Source organism: Neolamprologus brichardi, chromosome 4, assembly GCF_056152115.1.
Source record: "Neolamprologus brichardi isolate AB-2024 chromosome 4, ASM5615211v1, whole genome shotgun sequence".
In the NCBI taxonomy this organism is placed as follows: Eukaryota; Metazoa; Chordata; class Actinopteri; order Cichliformes; family Cichlidae; genus Neolamprologus; species Neolamprologus brichardi.
The window spans coordinates 17,214,493-17,227,515 of record NC_142107.1 but is presented as its reverse complement, the minus strand read 5'-3'; the positions used below and the strand labels follow the sequence as shown (position 1 = coordinate 17,227,515).

At 38.1% G+C, this 13,023-nt stretch overlaps 1 protein-coding gene across 1 annotated transcript; it reads right to left on the bottom strand.

Annotated features, from left to right (window-relative positions):
• Positions 1–3,107: 3,107 nt before the first annotated feature.
• On the bottom strand, positions 3,108–12,089 carry arf2a (ARF GTPase 2a). Its single transcript, XM_006798210.3, has 5 exons — positions 12,000–12,089; positions 5,757–5,911; positions 5,520–5,630; positions 5,310–5,434; positions 3,108–4,922 (listed from the first exon to the last, which is right to left on the bottom strand). Exons 2-5 carry the CDS (start codon positions 5,899–5,901, stop codon positions 4,761–4,763), a joined length of 543 nt encoding a protein of 180 aa, XP_006798273.1. The 5' UTR covers positions 5,902–5,911; positions 12,000–12,089; the 3' UTR covers positions 3,108–4,760.
• Positions 12,090–13,023: the final 934 nt, after the last annotated feature.

The window sequence follows — 13,023 nt, the reverse complement described above, 5'->3', positions numbered from 1 at the left end:
AAAACAACGAAATGCACTGAAAGCACTGAATCTGCAGAGAAATAAACTGTGACGGATCCATTATGAGATTGTTAATATTGATGCATCTTCCCTTATTCAGCACTTTGCTGCTTTTTTTTGCTTCTTTTTTTTTTTTTTTTTTAATAGATGTAGCAGTTTCTAACTCCCATGCGTCAGATGATAAAACAGAGGAGCAGCAAGATGATTAATGTGATGGGAAAGAAGGAAAAACAAAGTCCTCTCGTACAAATGTGTAAGCAGCATTATTTGGACTTATCTCAAGTATTTACATTTTTTATGAAATAAGAAAGAGGTTAGCCCTGCATCAGACTGGCAGCTAGTCCTGGGTGTACCCCACCTCTCGCCCTGTGGCAGCTCCAGCACCCCTAATAAGCATCGATAAAAGAGAATGTTGGATGGAAGAAACAGATTCTTGTCTGAATCTTGGTTTGAGAAGGTTGGAGGAACCTGTTTTTTTTGGTTGGTCATTTCATTAAAAAAATGTCAGTGCCTCCCACCTGATGCCCTTAGAATAAGCTGTTTTGTTTTTTTAATTTAATTTAATTTACAGCAACTTCAGTATATTTGATGAAGGCATGAACAGATGGAGTCAGAGCAAGAAGATCCTGTTATCAAAACGTAAGTGAAAAACAGACCTTTCACATGCTTTTACTTTTTTTGACCAACCATCTGTCCCACATGGTTGTACTGCATGACTCTTGAGAGTTTACACAAACTGCACTTTTCCAAGTTTTTACCAGTAAATCAAAAAAAACAAACAAAACAAACACACAACAACAAAAATAACAATAGGTAAACTCGATATAACATTCGTACCATTCCTTGTTTCTGTTACTCTACTTTAAATCGATGGGGGTTTGCTTTTGAGATTATGACATAATACATGATATTGAGCTTCAAAGTTAGTTATACTTAAACAAAATAGTACTAAGAAAACGTATGTGTGTTTTTGTTGTCAGTTTAACGGAGCTTAAATCGATTTTTCATCTAGCCAAATGTCATGTGGCTATCTCCTGTACGTATGAAGTTATGATGGGTCAAAAATGCTGGAAAATATACGTTAAATTTGTGTACTTTGTGTGGAAGAAAACTGACGAATGGATGGAATGACAACAATGACAAATAATTCAATAAAGAGTTTTCGATTTTTCTCCATAATGAGACGCAAAAATACAAAATAGCGTTAAAATGGAAACATGTGTGAAGTATAAAATCCTGCTTCCGTGCAGTTCTTGATTAGATACACTTTTTTACAGCAGGAGGTCAGAGAGAAGTAACAATGTTAGCGCAAAGAGGCACGATGAAAAGTGGACGTCATGCTGGGTGAACCAAGAGTTAATGTGCTGTGAAACTACAGAGTGTGATGTCACACTTCAAGGTGAGATTTAGTGGATCCACAGTGAGTGCCTAGCAAAGGTCAAGTGCAGCTCGATGTGAGTGAGAGGGGCAGAGTGTGAATCTACATATCTTGTAGAAATTACTTCAGGTCATTTCAGCTTTATTTGATAGTCAGAGTGTGGGAGAGACTCTGATAGACTATGGCAGGCGAGATGATAATGATCTCAGCTCAGTCTCAGTCTCAGTTACAGAGAAGGACCTCAGAATATAAAAATAACCAGATCTAGTCATTGAACATCTTGCAATTCTAAGATAAAGGGCAACAGCAGTTAATACGAGTTGACAAATAGTGCCTCTATGAAGCCGTGATCACGGATCGCCCTTTATGTTCAAAATGAAAACCTGGATCACAGTCCGTGTCTGGTCTCCTGCGCTCCTTTTCCCGTGTTTCTCAGTTGCTCTCTATAAGGTGCTGTTTCCAAGGTAACAACTCTATGGAGAATTGGCCACCTGAATTTCAGATGGAGTGGAAAAGGAGGGTGAACAGTGGTCTGCTGGCTCTCCGACTGTAAAGAATACATCCTCGTCTTCACTGGTGCTGTCTGTCCTGCAGTGAACATTGGTCTTCATTATGCCATACTCAGCAAGCTGAAATTAAGCCTGTGACAGTTTGGCGTGTTTAAAAATAATTTCTGTTATTGTCAGAATATGTGACTAATGGCTGATCTGGGTAGGTCTGGGTAGGTGGGTCATTAGTTTCCCTCATATGCATGTAATTGACATGTGTCAATTACATGCATTAGTGTGGTTAGTTAGGTTTTAGTGTGTTTTTTACACTCATATTTGTATTCATAAAAAATAGAAATATTTAAAAAAAAAAAATTAAATAACAAAGGTCTAATTTCCATACCATAAAGATATTTATATCATTCCAGCAGGAGCATGAATCATACTGCCCTGAATACTTTTTCCTCCTTTGTTTTTGAAGTAACTAACAGGAGCTTTAACGGGTTAGTGATATGGTGTTGTAAGTGTGCCCTCCAGCGTTGATATCAAGGAACTGCAAGACTACGTTTCAATTAAATTTTGAAAATTGTGCACTAACCAGTTTATTAGGTACTCCTTGCTAGTCCAAGGATGGACCCCTGTTTATTTATTTCTTCAGAACTATCTTAATTCTTCATGGCATAGATTCAACACGTCTCCTGAAATGTTTCTAAGAGATTTTTGTCCATACTGACACGAGAGCATCTGTGATGCAAATGTGCCTTTTTCACCACGCCCCAAAGATTTGGTTGGATTGAGATCTGGTGACTGTGGAGGCCATCTGCGGACAGTGGCATCATCATGGTCAAGGAGCCAGTTTGATATGATAGGACAGTGTGGTCAACACAATTTTCATCATACACCGCTGCTGATTTGTAAAAAAATAAGTCAGGAAGAAAGACTTACAATAGAGATCTCTTTATTATAGTGCATTTATCAGACGTTACAAGATGGGTTTTTAAAAAAAAGCATAAAAGATAATTAAGAAATACATATGCACGTACCATGTATTTTTCACAGAAACGAAAATTAAAGCTTCACATCTGAACAAGAGCAGGTGGATGACATTAAAATACATTTTCTTACAGGTTTTTTTTATATATATACACACGCACACACACATCTGTATTTCTTGCTGTTTAGTAAATGATACATAGGATGAAGAAAGCCCAAAGGTTAGTCATTCATTTAAGCAAACTTTATTTAAAAAAAAAAAAAAAAGTCCAGTTTTAGAAAAACAAAAAGGGAACATTAATTTTCCCTTTTGAGGTCAGTAGGTATGACCTTAGAGTTGTCGTAACTCAGTAAGGAATGTGGGGGTGATTGGTTTCTTTCTAAATGCGGGATCCTTTAGAATTAGTGGGTGTAAGGGAAAAGATGATGTCACTGGTTGAACTGCTGTAACAGTGTTACTGGGACACTTCAGCTGTCTGCTGGTGTGAGCAATTGGGAGCGTATTTGTGTACGGGTTCTCTGTAACAGCTGAGAGATAAACTGCCGTCTTCGCACAGCCCTGTGTTGTGCAAGCTGATGAGGTTGTGCAAATGGCCCGATGTGACGTAAATGACACCAAGAGAAGCACCTCAGCTACATGCAGAGAAAACACTGAAGCATTAAGAAAGCATTTACAGAACTGACTGATACACTTGTCGTACAAATGTACCGTCTGTCACAGTGCTGACAATGTGGTCTAGAGCATATGCGCGTCCCCTCTGGTGACCTCGTGCTGAACCAAACACAATGAACCCTTCCTGAAACCAACCAACTGGTCCCGAGAGCAACAAAATAAAAATCCCACACCAGGCCATGCGTGGATAAAGACTAACAAAAGATAATATAATAGAAAAGAGACCCTAAACCAAGGAGCTACATACAAGAGAAAATAAATCTACCAGTAAATAAAAAGCCAGAGTGGGAGCAACTCTAAAAAAGGCCTTGTTGTTCCAAGGAGTGGAGTGGATGAAACCCACACACATCCACCAATGACCTAGTAGCTACAACACTCTCCTCCACACATGTAAACATGCAACATTTATTGCCTTTTGTAGACCCAGTGATGATGCTTCTTCTAATCCTCTGCTAAAAAAAACCTTAAGATCCCATGAAAAGACAGGCGCAATAACAGATAACTATCAGAAGCAAAATGATGTGACCTGAATTTTGTAAAATCTAAGGAAGTTAATGTGGAAGATTCACAGACACACCGACTCCGATTACAATCTGATTATCAACAGGATCTACACGTTTATGGAATTAAAAGATTTTTTTAATGTAACTTTATCCAGTCCCTAAAAATGTCAAAATGCATAATTTTCAAAAGAACATGAACTATTCCAGGATGTAACACATTATACTTTATTTTACCAAAAATGACACTGGTTACATAGCACAGTGCATCTTGCAAGGTTGAGAGGAGAAAAAAAAACAGTTGTGAAAATGGTCTTAATTCTAATATGACAGGCTGATGTAAAAACCTAATTGTTGTTACCTTTTGGTTTTTGTGATTCTAAACATTCTTGACAGATGACCCACAGCAATAATGTTGTGTTGTTCTCTGCTTTGTGGGAACCAGTGCCTCTGGATGTGCTGACACTGGAGGAATGAGATGTCTTGAGAGCTAACTGTGTTCAAGGCACAGCAGGGCTGCTCCGACTTAGCTCACACGTACATGCACAGTCGTTCGTCCGTTCATCCAAAAATACTCAAACACACACATACAGTACAAATGCAGGGGAGCACTAGCCAAAAGGTCCGACGCTTCAGAAAAAATAGAGAGGGAAAAAAAAAAAGAGGAGAGCGTGAGACCAGGACCAGTGCAATCTCCCAAAACACCGCACAGAGCTGGCAGTGATTGATCATTTTGCGTTCCTTAACTGGCTTGAAAGCCAGTCCAGACCCTCATAGAGACCGTCTCCAGTAGTAGCACATGTGGCCTGGATATACCAGTTACGGTGACGCAGGGAGTGCAGGGCCAGTTTGTCTGTGAGCTCAGCTGCATTCATGGCGTTGGGCAGGTCCTACAGGTGCAGAAATTAACCGTTAATAACAAGCGTCCCCTGGATAGGTTACCTCGAATAAAATTTGCTTTTATTTTGAAGTAAAAAAAAAAGGAGGAGAGTTGAAACCACGATCTGTATCATTATTGACCTTACATTTCAAAAATGTATAAGATGTTTACATCTTATATATTTTTTGCAAGTAGTTGTGAGGTAATGCAGCCAGATGTGTAGTTTTTACCTTCCTGAGTGATTTTAAATTAAGATGTATTCAAATAAATACAATAACCTTCACCTGATACAAGTACAACTGTAATTTCTAGTAATGAATTCTGAATATCCTGCACAGTTTCATCTGGGGGGGTTAAATATGGTGACTTCTTTGATTTCTCAAACACACAAATTCACCTGTTTATTTGCAAACACGAGCAACACGGCATCTCTCAGCTCATCCTCAGCCAGCATTCGCATCAGCTCCTCCTTCGCCTCACCCACTCGCTCTCTGTCATTACTGTCCACTACAAAGATGAGGCCTGAAAAAGTAAAAAGGGTCAGTTTTGAGGGCAACCATGAACTAATTCTTATACACCAACATGGAAAAGATATAAGTTATCTCACCTTGTGTGTTTTGGAAGTAATGCCTCCAAAGCGGCCTGATCTTGTCCTGACCGCCGACATCCCACACTGTAAAACTGATGTTTTTGTATTCTACCGTCTCAACGTTAAAACCTAAAGTGAGAGATGGAAGGTTTAAACAAGTTTCAACAGTGTGTTGGCTTTTTTTTTTTAATGCCAAGATTTCAATATTTTGTACCAAGCAATGAAATTCTCATTACAGTGTGGGGGATGACTCACCAATGGTAGGGATTGTGGTAACAATTTCTCCCAGTTTGAGCTTGTACAAGATGGTGGTCTTTCCAGCAGCATCCAGTCCTACCATCAGGATCCTCATCTCCTTCTTTCCAAACAATTTACTAAAAAGGCTAGCAAAATTTCCCATCTTGTCTCACCTGCAAGAGGAGAAACTGTCAGTTTGCAAGGTCTCTGATAATGTGATACCAAACTAAAAGCAATTTCACAAAGACAGCTGAAGTGTTGACATCAGAAGTAGGAATGTGTAAAACTAGTCAATTAACTGTTGCTGCTGTCAGTCGTGCCAGACGTTCTAGTCATTTAATCCAATTATTAAACATTTCCACTGATGCCAAATGCTGGTAAATTGTTGCGCAACGTTATGCAACCATCTGCCACAAGATGGACCATCGTTGATCAGAAACACCATGAATCTGTTAGTCTAGGCAGAGTCTTTTTGTTAATTCTTTTTAATAATTATTGTTGGTTATTTTAAAAGTGAAAGAATTAGATCTCGGATAAACGCGGAAGAAACGTGCAACATTTGGAAACCATGATGTAAAGTGCTGCACAGTTAAGTGGCTCGATTCCCTACTGAAGAATGCGACTAATGGTTTCAAATGCTTTTGTTTCGAGAGTTTTTGTCCTTGTCCTATAAACGGTTCTCAAATTAATTTGATATTCAAGTTTTTCTTGTTTTAAATTAGTCGTTTAGTCCAACTGATTTCCCCTTGTTAAGTGAACATAGAAATTAGTCGCCACCAACATAAACCTAATCAGAGGGTGATGTTAAGTTTCTACATTTTGAGCCCCTTTGAGGACATTCGCTACCACTGCTATGCAGACGACATCCAGATATATGTGTCTTTTAAACCTGAAGATGTTTCTAAGCTGCAGATTCTAAATGTGTGCTTAGAATCCATCAAAGGTTGGATGGCTGACAACTTCCTCCAACTTAATGGAGAAAAGACTGAAGTCCTTGTATGTGCTCTAGACAGACATGTAGCTAACATAATGAATGCTCTTGGTCCTCTTTCAACATTTGTGAAATCGTCTATCAGGAACCTAGGGGTAACCTTTGATTCTGCTCTTACCCTGGATGTCCACGTTAAATCTCTGGTTCGGTCCTGCTTCTATCATTTAAGAAACATTTCTAAATTGAGCCCTATAGTATCTCATACTGAACTGGAGATTGTTATTCATGCATTCATTTCATCACGATTGGACTACTGTAATTCACTGTTTACATGTCTAAACAAAAACTCCCTGGAGCGTCTGCAGATTGTCCAAAATGCTGCAGCAATGCTTCTGACAAAAACATCTAAGTACTCTCATGTAACACCGTTGCTTATACAGTTGCACTGGCTCCCCGTTAATTCAGAGTCCATTTAAGATACTGGTTCTGACATTTAAAACTCTTCAAGGACAAGCACCAGCCTACATCATTGAACTTTTACAGCCCTATGTCCCCAGTAGATCCCTGAGATGCCTTGTGAAGCACTTTGTGATCTTTTATCTAGAAATGTGCTATATAAATAAAATTTTACTTACTTACTTATAAGAATCTCAAGCAGAAAAGTGTCATTATTACTGTTCCCTATATTCCTTATTGTGTCAGTGTTAATGACCGTAAAAAGCACTTCTGTGACTTTCTCCTGGCCCTAAAATGAAACACAATATTTGCCCTTCAAGTAAACGGCTGCTGCAAACGAACCTCCCAAGTTAAACAGAGGCCATAGTGGCAGTGCTGCTTGTCCTGGGTATCCAACAAGCTTGTGGCTAAGGTAAACAAGAACCAGTACAAAGCATCACACTTAATAAGCTGACAGAGGTTGTCTTAATAACAAAGGAGTAATTGGTTAACTACTTAGAAAAGACTGAAGAGATTTCATTTAGTAAACGCTAATATAGTTTAGTGAAATGTCGCACAGCACATTTTTAACCTTGTTAGACGACCTGATCAGATGAACTACTGAGGTGAGGTTTCACTACATACAGATGAAGAGGGAAAACATTTTATTTTAATCCTTTTGAAATGCCAGAAATTCTGCTTTTTCTCATAAATTGTGGTCTCATCTTCAAAGTCTGAGGCACAGGTGTAAGCACATAGATTTGATACTGTTTGAAAATTAATATGTCATCGAAACATTAACCTGTAAACTTACTCTTTACCCAAACCATACAGGAAACCATGCACCCTTACTAGATATTGTTTTCATAAAGTAAATTTACAGCTTAAATAATTTTTTACCAAAAATTTATTTTATTCCTCGTAATCCCTGCTTCTACTTTCTTGATTTAGGGCTTTTACAAACTGTTTCATGACAACTATGAGACAAAACAAACCAACTTGTGCTGCTCAGCAGTTTATTTGGTGTAAACTTGGATGAGATCCATTTTTTAATACCATTTTTAAACCTTTAATAGGGATAAATGATATATACTGGATAAGGGTATGTATAGGATTAATCACCTAAAAAATTAAAGGTCACTCTAATAGCTGGGAGAAGAAATACAAGAGTTGCAAGAAGCCAAAATGTTCTTAACCAGCAGGGTGGAAAGTTGTACGGATCACATCTGTTCTAATCAGTGCAGTTTAGTTTTAAATTCTAGTATTTTAGCATTTCTAGTCAGTAAAATTAAGTTTTTCCCTTGAAAAAAATTAAATACAATTTTTTAAAAAGGGAGGCTTAAGTTGTTTTCACACAAACTACTGAAAAAGTCAGATCATGGTGAGACACTCCCCAAACTTGTTATTTCTCACATGTAGCATAAAGCTGGAGCTTGCGAGCATCTGCTGTGTTCTCACTTTGGAAATGACACAGCCAAGAGCAGTGTGTAGCGTCCAGCAGGCAGAACACAGGACGACCACTCAGTAGCTTTGAAAACACCAGGCTTAGGGCTGTGCACTCTATTTACATTTTTATGTGCTATAAAAAAGAAAAGGGAGAGATAAAAAAGAAAAAAAGGTCTCATGTACCATGTGTTTACGTTCCTAAGTATGCACAACAACAAGCCCAGACATATCTGAAAGCGAGAGACATGTGTCACCCACGGGTTATTGGCTAAAAAGGTGAATGCTTACACCTTCTACAGCACCACTACTGCAGCACTGGCTTGACAGACTGTATGACAGGAAACGCAAACAGTGGATGAAACCTGCCAATAAGGTTACGTGGTGGAAAAGCAGCGCTTTAACCAACTTGCTAAAAAGCTGTACCATACATCCCAAATAAAAATAATGTTCAAATTCAACTGAAGAGTTACTTTAAGGTTAAGTTCCTTTTGTTACTGTGGAACTAAAGTGCTAAGCAATTATATTCCATTGAAAACACTACCATAGGTTTACTTCTGTTAACATATTTGACTCATGTTGTGTCACTAGATGTAATAAATTGCCATTACAGTTTTTCTTTAGAAAAGAAAGACAGTAAATGCCCATCATTGTCTTTACACTACTGCAAGCTGTAATCACAGCATACATGTGAGCATACAGCGCAAGTAAAACTTGAGTTATAATGTGGCCAGTGGTAACAGCTGGATCAATATGAGCACTTCCGTTTGGTCAAATGTACGCTGTTTGTTGACTGTAAGCGTGAACAGTATTTTGTAGTCATTTCACAGCTATAACATGTACTTGAGACCAGCAGCTTCTGCTGATCATCTGGCAAGAATGTGGTAAACCCAAGACGCGAATTTAACAGTGCCAAAAAGACTTCCTCAAAACGCCCACTGAATGCACACGATAAACAGACTTTTTGCATGCCTGAGGCCTGATAAAAATAGCGGTAGTCTAAAAACAAGAAAACTCCCCAAAACAAAACACCAGAATCGAGTGTTACAAGCTCACCGCGGCATTAATGCATCGGCCTCCTGTGTGAGGAAAAGAAACGACCGATTTAACAGAGAGATTTGGAATATGTGGATTCACTGCTAACTAAATTTACTGTTATCTTTTCAGCATTGAGCTCTGGGATGCATCCCACTCTCAGTTTCACAAACAGAAAGCATTAATTATGTTTAGAAAGGCAATATTTAGTGACTCTATAAAAAGTGATCGATTTCATCAACAAATTAAAGTGCTTTTTGAGATGAGCATTAAAATTTTAAATTTCAAAATATTAATATCCATGTTTGGGGAGAATAATAATAATAAAAAAGGAAAGATAATAGGATCTCCTAAGCTATTATGAACTGAGAAAAACAAATATTAGAGGTAGAATAACATACTGGAATCAGCAAGCAGCCTTTCAGGAAACAAGACAGCTTTATGGTATCACATCAGAGGTCAATATTTGTCTTTTCTCTGTTATGTAACATTACAGTGTTAGCTAATCATTCAAAGACTGAAGGTTTTTTGAAGAGCTGAAAGACTCAAAAAAAATATTAAAGATTAGTTTATTTCCCCACAGTAATTAAAAATACTGTGGAAAAAAAAGATTAATTATTATCCTACAGTAAGTAATTATTGCTGAAAGAAAAATTAGCAATGGAACAGAATCTTATAAAAATAGACGAAAGTAACACATTTTTTCCAGCTCTATATTAGGCCAGTTAATGCACACTCGAGTCTTGTAATGTTAATGACATAAATAATTATGGACCTAAGGGAGTTCAGTATCAATTGACGCATACTGTCAAAACCGTTTTCATACATCAACTCTAGACTTTGTGTTGAGACGCTGACTCACACCTGGTCACTTTTGGTAGTTTAAAGTTAGGTGTGGTACTTGGGTTGAGCACATGATGCACATACACACCCCTGCAAGCAGCATTAACGTTTAATGGCTGGTGACTTGTGGTTAATTTTATAACCACAAAAAATGTCTGTGTTTACATGTAAACTCTGGGGTATAATGTTACAAAGTGGACTTCACTTGGATTCTGCAAGAAAGTTTGATCCTCCCTCACAGAGGAGCACTGTCTATATGTGCTTTACTGGTTGCTTAGAAGGCAAGGTTTTCCATTTTTTAAAGCGGTGCATTACTTAAATACCTTTTCAATCAATTAGTCATAAATAGCACAAAAATTGACAAATTTCTGTTAAGTGATCGAAGACAGACTCAAGCGGACTAACCATGCTCTTGCGCTTACTCAAACCCACACAGGGTCATTATGAGCCAGGAAAAGACAGCTAAAGGGGTATTAAAAGTCACCAAGTCTAGTGACAAAGTTGCTTAGTTTGCAGCAAATTAGGCGAACTAAGGAGGGATGGTCACTGCTGGGTAGGAGAGTGACGTCACCACTTTAAAAAGAAAGAAAAGAAGAAGATGAGTTTGAAAATTTCACAACACACTCTACTCAAAATGGTCCAGTTACTGTGATGTGACCTTTCCAAGAATCTCGTGGGAAGCAGCAGTGCATCCCCAACACCTGATTCAGCTTCCTATAAATCCTCAAACATCATCTTTGGTCCGAGGAATGAGGAAGTGATGTTCAGTAGGTGTAAAGCAGTTCTTTGAGTAAACAGGACTGACAGGATCACAGAGGTGAAGCGCCACCCATCCTCCCATTCAATGAAAGAGGTGCGATTGTTTCTGCGAAGTTTTTGTTTTTTTGGAAACCTTTGGGTGACAAAAACTCTTAAAAGTGTCTTTAAACCACTGACTATTATTACTTAACTCTGTGTTTCAAACCTGTCCCTCAGTTTGGTCAGCCCATCAACCCCCGTAAGACGAAACGTTTAAAGCCGTTTTGATTAACAAAGAATAAATAAATACAAATCTGAAAATAAGGCTTCAGTGCTCTGGTGCAATTTAAATGGCGCTGGTGGCAACTTTAAGCCACCAAGCAGTAGAAAAGAAATTATTTTAATCTCCTTTAAGGTTTTATGGGTGAGTTGGAGCTGTGTGACGTTAACGCTAAGTGACAGCTCATTAACGCTAGCTTGCTAACTGTGCTATGGTCGAGAACCAGCGGAATAACGCGTAATATTAGCTATTTAGATCACAGTGAGCTCAAAAACACCACCGCCTAATACAGTTATTGATTACGGTTTAATAAGGGTGTGTAGCCAGCGGTCAAAAACTTCTTAAGTCAACACAATGGTGCTAAAGTTAAACTGCTAAGGAAACAGCTTATGAACTTTAAAGTATCCTGCTCAAAGCGTCTACAACTTCAAACCAACCGAGCTGCAGGACTTAAACATCAGCGGCCTTCTTCTGTGTTCAAATGAAATACATATTCATAAGGCTTAACTATATCGCATTTTTCAATGAAAACGATAAATGAAAAGAAAAATGTTACCTTCACTGGCGCTTCTCGATGCTTCTACACCACCGATCCGGTTCAACAACAAAATGGCGTTTTCCGGCGACGTCGTGTTCTTCTTCGTCACCATTTTCTTCTTCGTGTAATTTGAAAACATTAAAATCCAGGGTTTGCTTCACCAAATGGTGAGAAGGTGACATTACAAGCTTAGTGTAGGACTGCAAAAGTTTTCAGTATCTTAAAAAAAATAGTCTTCAGCAATAATCCTCCAGGTTTTCCGAGGTCTTTAAACTTGTTTTTTCCCTTTGGACATTTGGCTGCCTTTCCACTCATTTTAAATCCAGTCCAGTCGTTGTTTAACCCACTTAACTCGGACTTAAAAAAGTACCACACTCAACGCAAAAAACACGGTTACACATTGCTACACATAATAAGTTATTATGTGTAGCAAGGTTATTATTAATAACCTAGCAAATAACTAATTTTGAACTATGTCTATAGGCACTTTGTTACTAGCAATCTGTTGCCAAAGCACATCTGTTACCACAATTCTAAGTGAATCTATAAAAAGTAACAAAGAAAACACATAAAATAGGGGTTTTGTACTAACAAGGTGATATCCAAAAGGTTATTATCCAGAAATCTGACATAACCTGGGTTGATGTCTAGTGCATCCTTGAAAGAATTTGATGAAACTAGACAAGTGGAGGACAGAAGAAGCAGTGGCTGGCTTGGGAAAAAAAACCTATAAAGAAAAAACTATCTAGAAGAGTGTCTGAAAGTCATGTCCTTCAGAAAAAGAAAAAATCCTCCCAAAGACTGACACAGGACCTGAGAGATGGGATTGAGATGATCCTATAATTGATCCATCTAATTCAGGAAACAAAGACTCAGGTATGGGAAATCAGGCGACAGCTGGACTCAAGATTTATTGATTTATTTGAAGAGAAAAAAATCAAATTAAACATTTTTGGTTCAAATCATAATTAGTACAGAGGAGTTCAGGGGAGGAGTATGTACAAAACATAGTGGAGCCTCCACAATGATTTGGAGCTTCATT